General features: G+C 38.0%; 1 protein-coding gene across 4 annotated transcripts in view; it reads left to right on the top strand.

The window, feature by feature from the left end:
- Nucleotides 1-17,539, top strand: part of ROBO1 (roundabout guidance receptor 1) — a 1,129,598-nt gene that overhangs the window by 1,016,104 nt on the left and 95,955 nt on the right. For all 4 annotated transcript variants that reach the window (XM_019528741.1, XM_019528738.1, XM_019528739.1 and 1 more), the window contains one exon: nt 16,322-16,330. In XM_019528741.1, the coding sequence (XP_019384286.1) occupies nt 16,322-16,330 (9 nt within the window). The remainder of the gene's footprint in view (nt 1-16,321; nt 16,331-17,539) is intronic.

Genomic DNA, 17,539 nt, shown 5'->3' on the forward strand with positions numbered 1-17,539 from the left:
ACCCTAGAAACTACAAAACTATAGTTTGTACAGTATATAAGTAGGTACAAAACTGCTGCCTAAAAGTGTGTTAATGGAGTACATGTGCAGAAACTTGCAGCAGTTTCAGAAAAGGTAAAATGTCTTAGTTCTCGACTAACTAAATTACTACAGACATGTTTATTTCAAAGTCATTGTTTTCAAGTTTGCCCCTCACTTCTACATGCTCAGGGACATCAGGGTCTGACAGGAAGGGGGAGCAGGGGAAGGAGGTGCATGGGAAAGAAGTTGGGGCAGAGGGCAAGGTAGTAGAGAGAAGGGGGACAAATTCAAGGCAAATAATTTGATTTTATATCTGGAAAATTATAACAAATTTCTAAAGATTCCATATATTGAATCGTATTATTGGAGAGTCATCTTATATTCAGGGTCATCTTTTATTTGGATAAGTATGGTAAAACATAAAGAAAAAAAATCATCACTGGACCATCTGCAAATTCCTTAGCTCCTGTACTCACCCTTAAATGAAGACTCATAAATGAAAATTCGCAACCAAAGGTGAAAGCAAAAGTATTGAAGTATTTTCAGACCAGGTTGTTGGACTTAAAACTATGGTAAACATTTACCCCTGAAACTTAAGTTTTTGTAACTCTTGATTCATTTCTTATGCTGCTGGAGAAAAGCAGCAAGAAGTGGCTCCAGTCCTGCAGCCGCTTATTCACGTAAAGAAATTTGCACATGTGAGTAGCTGTGTATTGGGTATAAAGACTAGTCAAATCCAAATTTACCAAGCATTTGAGTATGTACAGGGTTGAGGGGAACCCTCCTAGGCCATTCCATCCGTAATCCTTTTTTCACCAAATAAGCCCCTTACCTGACTTAGCAAATTACTTGAGGTTGTTCTATAGTGCATACTTATTCCACAAAACACTTAAACACATTCTTTAATCACATTTACTTCCTGGGCTTAAGAATCATGGGCATCTATATATGCACCCGACACCTGCTCTGATAAGTTCTAATTAGAACGCTCCAGCAGCCTCAGTGTCATGTGTATTCAGAACCCTCACATTTCAAAATGATGGTGGAGGTACTTTAACTAAAGCTTGTTGAATGATGCTGAATACACAAGGCAATGTAGGTGTTTTTATTAGAGTGGGTCCTAAGAACTGCTCTAATAAAAAGCTCCCCCTTCCCTCCCTCCCCCCACCAGCACCCCAGAGCACATGTAAAGATGCTCCATGTGTTTAATTTTAAGTTCCATGCTGTGCAAGGCAGAAAGAGAAATTTCATTCTCTACATGACAGAAGTGCTTAGAGGTATTTTTTTTCCTCCAGAAGGCAAAATGGACTAAGAGTTGGAATTGTGAGACTTATTTTGTTAACTTTTGTTCTATACACTGATGAAAATTTTAGTAATTGAGTGGATGAAAATATTAGGAATGGGGTGCCCAGAGTATAGAGTTGCTGTCCATATAAACATTTATAAACCTGAAGAAATAAAATATCTATTAACTACTTTAGATGGAGTGTAATGAGGGACCCATATATGAAATATAGGTTTAAATTAGTTATAGTACTACCCATTTATTTTAGCACTTGTTTTTCTCCTTATAGTTTGCTTGTAAATATTCCTTCCTTCTTGAAACTTAGTATTTGAAGTCCCATACTTAATGGTTTATTGGGAAGATATTTTTATATAAATTGTGTTTATCATTTTGAAGTTAGAATAGATTGAAAATGTGAAACCTATTTTGTAAGTTACTTTGCACATAGAAATCATTGTTCTGTTGCAAATTTGAGCATTTTTACACCAAAAATGAGCAATATATTAGAAAGTAAATGCACAATGAAAACACCTTATGAAGAGTCATGTCGGCCTTGTTTTTCAGTCTTGTTTATTTTTCCATAAAGTTATAGGGATTTGCATTCAGTATTAAATATTAGAGTTGCTGGTATAGTCTCTCCAAGCATGAATGGATTACCATCTGAGCCATTTTCTAAATTTAAATCTACATCGTGTGGAATCAATTGATACATTGTAAGTGCCTATGACAAGTTTATAGTTCATGATATACTAAATTATGACTAACATCCATTACGAGAGTATAAAGAATACAAGGTTTTTGAGAAGGACTGAAAAAAGATACCCCTGAAAATCACATGTAGTCCTTTATATTCAGACTGCCCTTTTCTATTAAATATTTGTTTAAAGAAGAATTTAAGCATATAAACATTTCTTCAAGGGGCCAGCTGAACTATTGTGTTTCCAGTACAATGTTGGAGGTGGTCTAGGCTCAGGCTAATTGTTTGGCACTGCTGTTCATAAGAACATACTCAGCCCCTCAAATAAAAGATGGTTTTTCATGTGACTATCACTCAGGGTGATTTAAGAAGTGAATTTGACAAGTTGAGCCCGGTTTATGGTTAGCCTTGGCTTTATCATCAGCTGTGAGTTTGGTATTCATCAGGTGAAATGTTACTGTAAGGATGAAAGGATGGACGGAAGGCAGGGGTGGCATTCCAAATCCAGGAAAAGCATAGCGGCTTTTTTGCTATGATGATGATTTGCAAACAGTGATCTGTATTATATGCCATACCAAAACATATTATGTCTCTATGTAGTTGAAGGTATTTGACTGTAGAAAGGACAAAGGAATAGCATTTTTATCACTAGCATAGGATGCAGTCATAGTGTGGTGCAAAACACAGGGCAGGACAAAGAGAATGGAGGATAGTTAGCATTGATGGTAATTTAAGCACCCCTCCTTTGATGGCATTGCTTCTGTTAGTTACCCTCCAACCCTCTACAGCAGGGGTGAGCAGTTATTTTGGGTGGAGGGCCGCTTACCGAGTTTTGACAAGTTGAGGGCTGCATGAATAGCCTGGCCCCTTGACAGGTGCCCCACCCTCTGGACCAGAAGTCCTGCCCATTAACCCCCAACCTTTGCCACCAGAAGTCCTTCCCTTGCCCCTGTAAATACGCCTTTCAGCAAGGGGGTTTGCTGTCTCAAAATCAGAAAAATACCAAATTGTATTCTAAAATTCAAACATCTGCAACATCCATTAATTTGATTTCAAAAAAATATTTTTGTCCTGACTTGCATGCGTTTGTGTAAAGAGGTGATCTCACAAAAGCTTAAAATGAAATCTTACTCTTGTATACTGCTGAGGGATATAGTTTTGTGCAGTACCTGGGGAGGGTATGAGTGTGTGGGGTTGTGGAGGATGGATAGGTGTTTGGAGTGTGGGTGTGGGGTGAGGGAGCATGTGGTTGTGTGCAGACCCCCACACCCCTTCACACACTCCAAGACACAAGACAGTTTTGGTATTCACCCACGGCAGAGAATACACTCAAGCACAAGGTGGTGGTAAATGTTACCATAATGAGGATGGCAACTACAGTGTCTCAGACAATGACCAAGATGTACAGAGAAATCATTGTTCTGTTACAAATTCGATCACACAGGAGACTATATTTTGGTGTGCATCACTCCCACAGTGCACCTCACAAAGCAGCGGACTGCAGGCTTCCACCATACCAATCACATAACAGTGAATTTACTTCACATATATCACATTTTTGGTATAAAAAGTGTTATGAGAGCAAATTTGCACATACAGAACCTGCATAAAGTGAGGGAGACCTGTAGTTCTAAAAATAAAATACTGTAGGGCATGGTTACCAGGAGACAATAACCTTTTCCCCTGTGTCTGTTATGTTCCAGGCCTCTAACACTTTACTTGCGGTTGTATTTATGCTACAATACAGATGGTACAAGGCAATAAGAAGTTCAATAAATCAAGTTTTAACTGTGGTTTGGTTTGGTTTCTTTTGCTCATCATATAAGTATCTGACCTTTAGTATTTTTGCTTCTGTTTGGTGGAGGTGGTCTTTTCTCTGCACTGAGGTTGAAAATAATGGAAGTTATTCATCTTTCCTCTCCCATTATGATGCCACCAGCAAAGTAATTTTGTTACTACTTTGATTCTGTTCACAAATCAAATTTGGAGTTCTGTATCAACCAAGAAATCATGTCCCCTTCATTGGGTCTGCTGCTGTACATAATTGAAAAGGAGTTTCCATCTTCGAACTGTTTGCTCAGCAGTCTCATTTTATCTTCAAAAAACTAAGCCATTTTAAAATTGGATCCCATTGTTGTTTGTTTGTGGTCTGATAATGAAAAAGGTGCTTTAGACTATTGTTTTTCATTCTTCTATGTTCTTTTTTTATTTTCAGCGTGCTGATAAAAGACAGTCAACGCCTTCCTAATGTATGTGGAGGAAGTTGACTGCTGATTAAGCCCTAAAAAAAAGGGAATGCTTCATTCGCTAAGAACTGCAATAAATTTGCCAGAACCACATAAAATGTGCTTCAGGCCGCTGGCAGACATTATTTCAATCCCACTAGGATTATTGTTTCATGCGGTGAAAACCTTGCACCATGTGCACAACTGCACATGCAAAGGGCACACTGTCCTGAGGGAGTAAAAAAAGTAACACCACCTTTGTGGTACACAAAGTAGCACACAAATACAGTCAGCTGAGGGAGCTCTCTAAGTTGAACAGTGATCATTAGTACAACTAATAGAGTGACAGGCTCCCTACTCCCAACCCCCAGGATCCAGAGCTGGTCAAGGAGGCAGGGGATTCTTCCCCAATAGAGGCATGTACAGGGGAAAGGCATGTACAGGGGAAACCCCAAAGCAAAAGCTAGGAATTCCATTCCACATAGCATATTGGACAAGGTGCATCTGTGGAAGGGTCAGGGAGAGGGTAGGCCTGGAGGAATCTGTAGCCCTTCCTTTGCCCAGGGAGGAATTTCCCCCCTCTACCTGCTGTGTGATCACCCAGCATCACATTTGAAGCACTGGTGACCAGTATTCTAGTACTTCAGAATGGGGCTGAGGATCCAAAGTTTGTGGTGCTGTGGCAGGGATATATGTCTTTTTATGTACATCTGGAGAGTTGAGTGGTATAGGCTAGGGACAGACATTCAAAAGGCCTGAGCCTGAATCAATTCAATCTTTGCAAGTTAGTCTAACGTGGGTAGGCTAAACCATTTTGTAACCATACAGACATCCCCTCTGGATTGAAAAAATGTAGGCACATGTCTGCAGTGGCTCAGGCTAGAAGCCAGGGGGCTAAAGCAAGCCCTCCCTTCCCTTTCATAGAGCTGAACTGAGGTGGGTGTGGTCAGGCCCTGGCAGGACACTCTGGTTAGGGAGTAGCCCAGCAGGGAATTGTTAACACAGTGTTTATCACATCATTAAGAAAACAACAGCCTCTCTATATTAGTTCATTCTCTTCTTAAAAAGCTTTTTCCAAGGAAGGAATGGAGGGACATTACCAGCCACCTGTTGATTACCTCCAAAAAGCCCTAAGTAGCACTGTTCTGTCTGCCTTTGTCTTGTCTCCCACAACACAGACCATAGCCAGCATGTGGTATGCTAGTTAATGCTGAGAGGTGTCTGTGTAAGCCAGAGGGGCGGGGGAAATTCTTGCGTCAGCAGAGAGGATGGGGGGAGCAGGAGAGTAGAAGGAAGCCAGGCAGACCCTGCTGTATGTGTAGTCTCTGCCAGAACTGCAGCCAAGTTGCAGAGGGGAGGGACCAGCCTAGCTCTCTGGAGCAGAGAGCCCAGCCCAGTCCAGAGAGCATGTTGACATGCATGGGGACTTTGATTTAACTTAAGCCAAGAAGGGGACTGGGACAGACATTGCATAAACCAGTTTGAGCCAGATCAGTTAAGTCTGATACTACATTCAACCAGGTTTATCTTAAACTGGCTTCAGCCATTTTCAAACTTATTTATGTGTACTGAGCATCTGTTCTGTTACAGGTTTAAACCAGTGTCTGATCACTTAAACCAGTCTCTGTGTAATGTCTGTCCCTAGTCATAGTGACTGTAAATGGAATTGTTCTGTGGGTGCTTACAGTTCTTATTTTTATGTGTATTGAGAAAATCCTTCTGTAATACAGCAGTATTGGAGTAAAGTTGTAGTCATGATGGTCCAGTAAATATGCCAGGCAAGGATTATTGTGGGTGATATCTTTTATTGAACCAACTGCGTGGCTGGGAGAGATTTAGGAAAGCTTTCAGGTACAGGGGACCATTCTTCAGGTCACCTGCTTCAGAATTTTGGCATATTGTCACGTAGGATCACAGTGTGGGTGAGTGACAGCCCCAATCCTAGTTTTTGGGTCACCTGAAGAAGCGTATCTTATACCCAAAAGATTGTCTAAATCTCTCCCAACTGTGCAGTTAGTCCAGTAAAAGATAGCACCCACAAAAACCTTTGGCTGTAGTATGATATGTAATATTCATTATAGTGGTTTGAAAAGATCTTAACCAAATCCACGCATCTCAAAATGTGTGAATTTGAAAATAGGGTCCCGATTTAAGTCTGAACTTTCTAATTTGGGCTCCTTATAATGCAAAGATAATTCTCTCTGGGCCTTTTTAAAATTCTAGAGAACTCTGGTCTTCAATCCCCCTATAAACAGAGATGGAAAGTAAGTCACAAGTACGGATCTTGTATTTTTATTATTTTATTTTATTAAGCAATTTTTGAAGGGATAAACAAGGTAAAGCACCTCTTATGATCTGACAAAGTAGACTGTCACTATGAAAGCTTGGTTAGTCTCTGAAGCGGTTAGTTTCTAAAGTGCCATCATGCCCTGCCTTCTGCCTTGTGATTGTTATAGCTTTAAGGAACAGCAATTTTACCCTTAATGACTGCTGTAAACTATGACAGCGCTTCAGATTTCTATCAGTGATCTGAGGAGTTTGGCTTATGCTTTCAGTATTTCAAGTGAACTGATAAAAATCTTAAAAGCTAATCAGAAGAAAAGGTAACTGCATGACCTCACTTAGTATAGTTGAGAGCAGCTGCAAACAGTGAATGGGAACTAACTATTTGAAGAAGAGATTAGTGCACTGAATGTGCTGTCCTACTTGTATATGCAGTGAACAATAGGATACCTACAACTTTGTTGAAATGTAGGTAGAGGAAAGGATCAATAAATACTTCAGTGAAGGTAAGAAAAATGGCAGATTATTAAAGTGATTAACAGCAACTTCAAAGCCATTTAACTGACTTCAAGAAATAAAGAAGTTTTAAGATAAAAAAGTTACCTTTTATCCTGTTTTTTTAAAGTTCTCTTCCCCTTCCATCTCACCCTCCCACTCCTTCCCCATACCAGAGACCTTTTTGAATTGAAGTTTTAATTCAGAAATGGTATGCCATGGCATTCTCAAACGTTTTTCATAAAGGGACCCTACGTTTTAATGGGTTATCTCTTATGAATTATTCCCCTTCCCATTATGCTCTTCTGGACCATTTCCTCTGCCTGTAGCAAATGTATATCATGATAATGATAGCAATTCCTCATAGGAAAGAAATGTTAGAAAATTTTTTGATGTCTCTTAAAGCTGTTTGCCTATGGGAAACAAGGACTAGAGACAGCCATTTCTCAGTAGATCTCTATAAAGTGGACTAAGAGCAGCCCAAGAACTACAGGTTTCAGAACATTGCTGGCTTAATAACCAGAGATGTTTGACTTGCTAAAATCGGTTGGATTATTTTTAAGTGCTGTCAGATACATAAAATAATGTGTTTTAATCCCTCAGCAAACAAAGAGTATTTCAGTAAATAGATCTGTATAAAATTCAAAGATGGTCAAATAAAAAGGACCAAGAAAAACTTGAAGACTATTTTTTTCTAATGGCTGTAATTACCTAAGCCTTGTGGCTAGGGAAAAATCAATGACTGCTGTAATAGGTTTTACTCTTGTAGACTTATTTCATGCTGGTCTTCTAAAGATAGCAGATTAATAATGAAGCTGTTTTTTTTTCTTTGGGGATTATTTATATAAATATAATTAGTTTATATAATTATGTATGTGTGTGTTTTTATTTATATATATAATATAAATAAAATATAAATATATACATATTGTGTGTGTGTATAAAATACTTGAGTAGTAAGGGGATGGAAGTTTTATTTTTTAGCAGTTAAATTTTGAAATAAAGGGACAGACTAGAATTTTCTGACATAATCAGACTAGCAGAATTTTATATAATCTAATTTTTTTACAACATAATTGATAAACTGGTGCATATGCTCTAAGTTACCAGTAGATAATAATATCCAATATATAATAATTGTATTTATACACACACACATATATTTAGTATATACTGGATATTATTTTCTACTAATTAATGTATATGCACTGGTTTATCAATTATAAAAAATTAGATTGTATCAAATCATGCTAAACACATATAAAAATAATAATGGCCTTTTCTCATTTGTATTTACTTCTAGAAAGTTGACTGAGTGATTACCAGTAAAAGACAAGCATTACTAAGAGATATCATATATGTTGTTTGTTCATTTGGATTCATATGGTAAGAGATATACCTCTCTAATGAGTGTGTATTTCTCTTATAAATTCCAAGAATGAAAATTAAATGAAATTTTATTTTATCCCTTATTGTCATCAGTCCTCAAATTCTAACAAAACAATCTTTCCGAATCCCACTTAGATCTATATTTATTTCTTATTTAAAGAAGTTTTTATGTTAAATTCAGATACTGGTATGTATTAACCATTAAGGCCAGGTACCAAAGTTACATTCAAACCGATTTAAGTGATGAGAAACTGGTTTAAACCTGTAACAGACCAGAAGTTCAGTGTACAGAAACCAGTTTCAAAATGGCTGAAACTAATTTAAAATAAACCTGGTTGAATGTAGTATCCTGGCTTCTGACCTGAGCTACTGCAGGCATATAGTTGCATTTCCTGAATCAAAAGTGAATGTCTATTAGTTTTCTTATTGGTTTAATCTTTGCATCTTAGACTACCCTGCAAAAATTGAATCAATTCAGCCTTGGGCTTTTTGACTGTTTATACTTAGCCAGTCAGATTCTGGATTTTGTGCAGTAAACATTGCACTCACACCTTGTATTGCCAAGAGGCTCAGTATACCAGTTGGTAATATACAGACATTCGGTTTCTACCCGGAGAATCACTGCTCTCCTTCTAGAAACTACACATATACATACATTCCAGCTTATTTTCCTGGAACAGAAATGGCTGCTTCAAGAGCTTGACTACAACAAGTTAGAAGTTACTCCTAGGAGAATGAATGTTTGTACATTTTTCTACGACTTAACTCTTCCCAGGGACCAGGAGAAGTAGAGCCAAAGGAAAGACCCTCATGCTTTCCAGGGGCCAGGGTCACTCTGACCTGGAATCATTTCTGGTTCTGCCGGTGTAAATTTTCCACCATTATAAACGCATGTTTGTACACAGCCTAAGATTTATGTTTTGCTGGGTACTGAAATGCTCTTTCATTAATAATGTGAACAGCTCAGTACTGTTAATAGCCTTCACAATGCAAGCAACAGCATGTAATTAGGAACTATATCAAGATCCTTCAGTGCAAGTAAAAACATGCTGCTGCAGGCCAGGAAGATGCACACTGGACATGTCAGTTCTGCTTTCAGGAGGGGGAATTTACTTAGGTTTATGTGTATCCACTTCAGTTTGCTCTGCATACACATTCCCAACAATTTGGTCCAAACATTTATCTTGTGATTATGATACATATCCTTTGTGTGCCTATACATGATACTGTCTGAACTGGTATTGGGCATATTGCTACTTGTTTTCCTCCCTTTTGGTCACAGTGCAAAATCATTGAACATTCTCCTCTCAGTGAATGTTTCACAGGCACGTAAGAGAACTGTAGCTGGTTCTTCTCATCACCGAAGTTAAATACCAGCACTTGCTGCTGGCACTCTTGAGAGCATTTCAGCACCTAAGAAACTGCCTCCCTGCAAAACAAGTGGTTCTGCAGAGTTGTGTTTGTATGGTCTCCTTATTAGGCAAGATTTTATGGCCTTTTTATAAGGTCTCTATCCCTCCAGGATTACCAGCAGTTTAGGTAGAGCAGTGGAGGTCTTTTGGCAGAAAATAACCAGTGGTGAAGTGTAGCTAAGTATTTTGCCAGCAGAAGCACTGATTGGTTTGGGCTGACTGATTTGCTTTGTCATCCTGACTAAATGAAATTAGCTTCTTTTTTTGCAAAGGTGTGGTTCTTTCTCTTAGTGGTTTTATTTTCTAATAGGATCAAAGGTGAAAAATGTGAAGTTTTGTTCCTGATACTGACATAATTGGCTAGGATGTCTTGCCTACATTCTTTCATTTGTGTAAAGTTGTTGGTACTTGTAATTAAAAAGTTCCTGTTATTTCATTGTTTGTTGTTGCTGTTTATAAAGAAGGCACTAGGTGGCTTTGCCTTGCATCTGTCACATCTGAACTCCATTTTTTCCATCATAGCATTATTTTTTCTTCCTAGGAAAAACTGTATTTTGTTCATTCAACAAAATTCTTCACTTATATAGCATATCACTAATGAGATGTTCTGATGTTCAGAAGTTACTTCTCTGTGGCATAGACTCTCTTTTTAGTGAGTGCTTGGTAACCATTTCTCCTGGGCTTGCTGCATTCAGAAACTTCAATTAAGGAATTTTTAAATTAATTTTAAGGAGTCTTTTTTCTTAAGATGACAACTATGGCCCCACAAATGGATGCCAAGGAAAACAGCGACTTTATTTTTCAGTTCTATGTCTCAAAAAAACAACAACAAAGTACTGAAACAAGGTCTGTAGGTCTTGTTTCAGCAGTGTATGACTATTTTTATCTTTTTGTGCTCTTATTATTGTATGCCTTTATTTTGTATTTTTTTGTCTAAATTTTTGTATTTAAAATTTGTCTTTGTTTTTTTCTCTTTTTAAGCAGACAGAAATATAAATGTAGCATAGGTAATAACTTAGACTCCACCAGAGTCTTTATGAAATACAAAAGAAGAAACAGTATCTTCTCCAAGAAGTGCTGGACTGAAAAATGCTTGGATTATTTCATTGCTCCAGTTTTTTTTGTTTAATAGACAGAATTACACCAATACAAATTTGGAGTAACCTAGTGGTGATTCAGGTCCAATCAAGGCTCCCTAAATTGTCTATGGTTTAGAGAAGTGACATATTTTTATAAACTGACTCTTTTTCTTTGGAAGGAAAGTTTGTGAAGGGACTAAATCATCTTAAGTAACTTGTCGTCTGTCATAGAGTCTCTGTAGGGGTGCTCATGTCACCTCAAGGCAAGACTACAGGATTTATATACACATGTTGAACTGAAAGTACTGTATGCGTTAGCCTGAGAACTCATTGCCTTTTGAACACAAAGTGTCTTTTTCTGTGACGTATTTTGGATTTTGTAATGAAAATCTTTTTCAGTGGCTATTATGAAGGGAGAGATTATCAAGATAATGGTTTCATAGATAGTTGCAGCACAGCCTGACGTCCAGACAAATAGTGCAAGTTTCTCCCCAGACCACCACCTACACGAAGCTTTTTCACAGCAATTACTTATACAGCACTCTTCAGCTGACGAGCCTGTATTAACATATAAGAAAGATCCTGTGAGGCAGGTATTAATACCCAATTTTACAGATGAGACACAACAGCAAAGGTGGGCTGGAGCCAGATATAAGTACACTGTTATTTTAAAGCTACTTTTTTTTAGAAGAGTTGGGTTCCATGTGGGGACCAAAATGAAGTGGCCAAATATTCAAGAGTTTGCAGGCTTTTAAGAACCAAAAAGGCCTCTGAGAGACTTGTGTGGTATGTGGACCTTGAGAGAGTCCTCTGCACAGTGATGAAGTTCTTCACCCTGCAATGATTAAGAGACCTAGCAGCATTTTGGTATGGATGATAATGCTAGTGTGGGATTGTTTGGTATACACATTGCAGAGATCAAGCCACATGTGATTCTTCTATGTAGGATGCAGAAAATCTTTATGAATTTAAGGTCTTTTCAACTTGTTACCTTTTTTCTCGTGGTTTTATAGGATCATATTGAAAGTAGGGCTGGATGGGAGCTTACAAGGTCACCTATTCCACCCCCCTCCCCCCGGTCATTATTCTAAATATTTCCTTTCCGACCTTGTTATTTACACTCTACACTGATTTTCTGTTATCCTGTCACCTTTTTCATCATCACATAGATTCATTTCTTACGTTGTTCAATTGTAGTTCCTCCTTACCACCTCAATAAATGACTCTCAAAATGTCATCTCACAGTCTGAAATATGAGGTAATATTGTACTCTTTAGAAATATAATTGCATATACTCTAGACTGGAATCACAGATCAGTTTTGTCTAAAATACTCAGAAACAAGTATAGATACATCTACCATATGTATTAAAATGATAAGTGTACTACCTGTTTGTACCTATTTCATGATACCACTATTCACAACTAGTAGCACGATACCCATGATGTAATTTTACAGATGCCAGTGGAAATATGTATGGTTTAAATGCTCATCAAGATTTAAGGTAATGCAGTCTGGTCTCTTGGTGAACATAATTTTTTACAGAAAATCTGAAAAAAATGACATTATCCTGTGTGTCTGCACTTCAGTAGCAACTGAAAATACCATTTCTGTACGGAAAGAAGAGAATGAGGGTGAAAAGGGATACTCTGATTCTCCAGTAATGTACTAAGGATCATTTTCCCTTAGCTGTAGCATGAAGACAGATGAATGGCAGGATTTAAATTTTCTCAGATCTGGAGATGTTTCTCTTCCTTTCTTCCTCTGTAGAAAATGATACTTTACATGAATGACTGCTGATAAATGTGCATCTTGAGGATACTGAAGGTTTCAGATTGCTTTGATAAAATGAGAGCAGCATATAAACACAAGCCATTGAAATAGAAAGTAAACACAGAACATTGACTGTATCTAACTTCTGTACTAATTCATATATTTTAAAAAGCCAACAAAGAACTACGTGGTATTTGTACTCATTTGTTCTTTGTGCTACCAAAGCCTATGCAACTTAAATCTTCCTTATAAGAATAAAACGCATATAATTGGCTTTCACAGCTTGTAAATGTGAGGAATGGAACATACTTGAGTAGTGAGAGAATGGAAGTTGGTTTTTTTTTTAAGCAGTTAAACTTTGAAATTAGGGGACAGACTAGAAAGTAAAGGACTTCTGATTTTAAAATCTCTTTTAAAAAGAACCAATAGTTAGAGTAGAATTGCTTCATTTTATGCACAGCACTTCTAACATGTCCATGTTATTCTAGCACTTAGAACTTCTGTACCTTTTCATTCAACCACTCCAGTAATCTAGCATCTTGCAAACAAGGGAGGTGTCTGCAATTTGCAGCTGTTCCACAATGCAACATTTCATCCTCGGGGACCATCCTCACCTCTACAGCTTCCCCTCTAGGACTGCTCTGGTTTGCCAAATGCATCATAAATGCTGTGTGCCCCCTCCATTGCCCTGTCAGCCTGCTTGTAAGACTATTTTTAAAAGCAGACTAAATACAGTAGAACAATAGGTTTACATTTGCATACATCTCTATGGGGAAAATTACAGAAAGTGTTATTCAGAAATGTCGGCATTACATATGGTATGTTGGAGCTATTTTTGGTCATCTTTGTACATCTGTCAAGTACAGTAGTTGCTTCACTAACATCTGGCAACTGTACCGGTATGCAGTTTTGGGGCCTGAACTTGCAAACTCACACTCTTGTGAGTTGACTTACTGACATCAGCAATCCTATTGAGATAGATGGGTTTGCTGCCATGAATGAGATATTACATGATCACCTCATTAATCTGCAAAACACTTTTTAGTTCAGCAAAATTAAGGTATTTCTTCTACTATAAATCTCACCTTTTAAAGAAAATAATTTAAAAAGTAATTTCACTCTTCTGCTTCTCATGGTAACAATAATATATTTCCTGGGGTTTTTTTCCCCTAATTGCTTTGTGAAAAGGCATTGCAGATGGGGTAATTAACTTGCTTAATAACAACATAAAAAGTTCTGTCCAATAAAAATAAAGACAACTGCAAAATAATTTAACCTATTTTAAATTATAATGTCTGTTTTTATAGCCGATTAATAAAGCTCAGACTGAACTCTTACTTTTTTTAAGCACACAATACTCCTTTAATGGATCTGCTTCAGTTTTGAATTTTCACCCTTTGTCCTCACCACAAAACTGCATCTTATGTGATGCGTTGTTTCAAGAGGGATTTATTTTAATACATCAGTATCCCTTGTGTTTTTACAGGTGGACAAAACATGCATTTGCTTGACAGTTATTCTTAACATGCAATAGCAAAATCCTCTAGAAAAAAAAGGAAACTCAGTATTTGTAAGTTAACTTACTTTGTGGAAATGAATTGAGCAACCAAGACAGATTTGTATACATTAGAGGTTTCAAATGAACTTTGCTGTGCAGTATTCATGGGTAGGTTTGAATAACTATCAAAAAGGCTAACTTTTTCTCATTTTAGCATGCTTAAATTACTGCTATATCAGTGCTTCACAGTTGGTTTCAAAGTGTAAGAATTTCAAGAACATTAATTAGAAACTTGTTTCCTTATCAAACTCTTTGGCATGAAATGTCAATTATGGGGGAGTTGTTTGTTTAATGGAGATATACAAATTCCAAAGTCTGTCATACTGTAATTTGAAGTAATTTGGACATCATATTTGTAGCTGTTTAGTTAAAAAAGGTTGTGAGGAGGCCCATATGCTTAAGAGTGGCCTGAAGTTCAACTTCTGAGATGAGTAGGGAACTATAGTCTAGAGACCCAGTGGACCATCAGTTGGCCACATCTGACATGCACCCTTGATTTGCCTGCATAATACAGACAGAATTATTTATTCTTCTTTTCCCTCCAGGAAATGGTGAATCTAAACATTAAAATGAAATCCACCATATGTTCAGATTACTTTCCTAAAACTGAAGATAATTTTTTTTTTAAACCTCTCAATTCATTTCTTCCCTTCTCTTCTTTTCCATCCCCTCCCACAATAAACACCTCTACTTAACTTGAAAAGCATTCTGTATGTCGTCTAATTTTTATTGCATTCAGTTGGTCTCCTCTAGAAGACACATTTTTTTAATACACTGTTCTTATAATTACTATTTATGTACACTTCATTTTCATAGCACACCTGCAGTCTACAGTATGTTCCATTTATTTGGAGAGGAAGCTTATGTGTCTTGTGCCCAATGAGTTTTGACAGACCAAGTATTATTAGTTTCCTCCATGTGTTTTATCAGTGGATGGCATATTGCAGGTGTTTACCAGCTCATTATGAAAATGTACTCATGCTTAACAGTAGTTATTTTTACTCTCTATGGGAAAGAGTAAAAAGCAATAAAGAGGGTAAAAAATCCCCAATAATGGTATTGAAAGGCTTGAGATTTGCAGGCTATGTTTGAAAAAGTAAATATGGATTGTTGCTTATTGCAGATAGTTTAGTTAATTATTTTATACCAATTACTTTGTATTTGATTGTACTTTTTAGAATATGCAATGGATTTTGGAAACATATGAAGTGATTTTTGTTTTGTTTTTAATGCTAGTATGTTGATGCTTACAACATGTTTATAATTTTGAGGTAAAACTAACTACCCAGGAACAAACTAACTATCCAGGATTATAATAATTTTCAACTATGATTGAGAAGTATATGTTTGTATTTATATGTATAGATTTGTTTCACATGATTATATCTTGGGATCTATATTATTTTGCATTAAATCTCTGAATATGAATATGTCCCTAGCAGTGTAGAAAGGAAAAGTATCAGGTGGGATAATTTAATTATCATACAATACACCATTAAATATACTTATGGATTTGAAAACTGAAAGTATAGTACTGGTTCTGGTATATGCAGTCATTATACACAATCTGCAAATTGGGACATAAGCAAAAGGGGATTTCATACCTCTTATTTTTAAATTAATTTCCTATTAAATTGTTAGCTTAAAGACAGCCTTTCCCATCTCAGTTGCTCCAAATGTTTTAGGAAGGGATGAAATGTCATCATTCCCACTGAGGAGAGGTTTCAAACAGCTTTACTGTGGAGAGCTCATCAGCACAGGGGAATTGGGGAAAAAAGGAATTAAAATATTTTATCCATGATCACACAGCAGTCTGTTGTCTTGGCTTGGAACAGAACCCAAGTCTCCTGAGTCATAGCTTACTTCCTTATCCATTATACTGGGCAGCTTCCCTTAAGAAATCAATAGGGAATCCTGCTTTAAAATTAATGGCATAACAGTTCTGTGTTTGTGCCATATTTTTCATATATCAAAATATAATTGTGCTTTCTAAGATCCTTATCAAGGATCCTGTTGGTTTTCATTTTATTTTATTCTTGGTTTGTTTCATATTTGTTTACTTTTATTTATTCCATGTTTTCTTTTTGTTTTGTTTTGTTTTTAGTTGTGTCTGGTAAGTTGAAATTTTCTTGGCCATCTTCTAATCATCGTGTCACTGTGACTGGAACTTCTCTTCCCCTTTCCATCCATACCCTTCCATGTCCTTCAACCAATCAGCTTCCATCCTTTCCTTGTTATTGACAAGACAGACTGCACAGAATAGATTCTGCAGGAAGTATGGGTAATTTTGTGGCAAAGATCAAAGGTAATGGGTTGCAAATGTTTGTGTTTTTCTTTTCCAGTTATGCTCAAGTTGAATTGTAATTTTCACTTTTCACTTATTCCCACACAAGTAAAACTTAATGTTTTCCTATATAATAAATTAATTTTTGTCTTAAAGATCCCAAGGCTAGGAAGAAGGGATTCCCCACCCCCTAAATAGCTAATGGCTACATCATCCTTTATAGCAGGGGTTGTCATCCAGCGGTATGCATAAGGAGTACACGTGGGCGGGGACAGAGTGCATCCTGTGGCATGACAGCAGCATCTCCCCCAGTGTGTTCCCATACTTTGCTTCTTACCTGGGGAGGGGTGTGCCTGGCTCACCATAGAACCTCCCCCCTCTTAGCTCCCTGTCTGTGCCCACTCCCAGTAATAGGGTGCGAGGCGAAAGCAGCAGTGCCCCTCCACCGGCTGTATGGGGTGGGAGAGCTTGCATGTGGTGGCTGCCACTGTCCTACACCACCACCATGCCCTGCACTGATTTCTAGCCAGCCGCACATGCGTCTCTTTGGGCTGCTGACAGGTGGCGTGCTGTTGGCTGAGAGCAAGGCCCATCAGCAGCCCACAGAGCCATACGTGAGAACAACTAGAAAGTAGCATGGTGGCAGCAGCAGCTACCATGTGCGATTTCCCACCCCCCGCCCAGGCATCTGGACAACGCCTGCGCAACCCACTGCCCACATCTCCCCCAACCCTGCTGCCGGGAGCAGGCACAAAGACGCACTCTCTTCCCTTCCATTTTCAAACTTCCTCCTCCCCAGCCCCTTCCCTTTCTCCCGCCCCTTTCTCCCATACACACCTTAGCTGCTAGGAGAGGTGTCTGCGTGTGTGTGTCTGCATCTGCGTATGTGTGTCTACATCCTGTTTGTTCAGCAGCTGCAGGCACATGGTGTCATGTGGCTCTTGGGACAGTGGCAGTGAGGTGCAGAGTCCAGCCTGCAGCCCAAGCTGCCTCTGCCCTGCACACAGATCTGGGGGGCACGTGCCCTGCAGGCCTCTG

This window comes from Crocodylus porosus, unplaced genomic scaffold (assembly GCF_001723895.1).
Source record: "Crocodylus porosus isolate Cpor-Errol unplaced genomic scaffold, CroPor_comp1, whole genome shotgun sequence".
Lineage (NCBI taxonomy): Eukaryota > Metazoa > Chordata > Crocodylia > Crocodylidae > Crocodylus > Crocodylus porosus.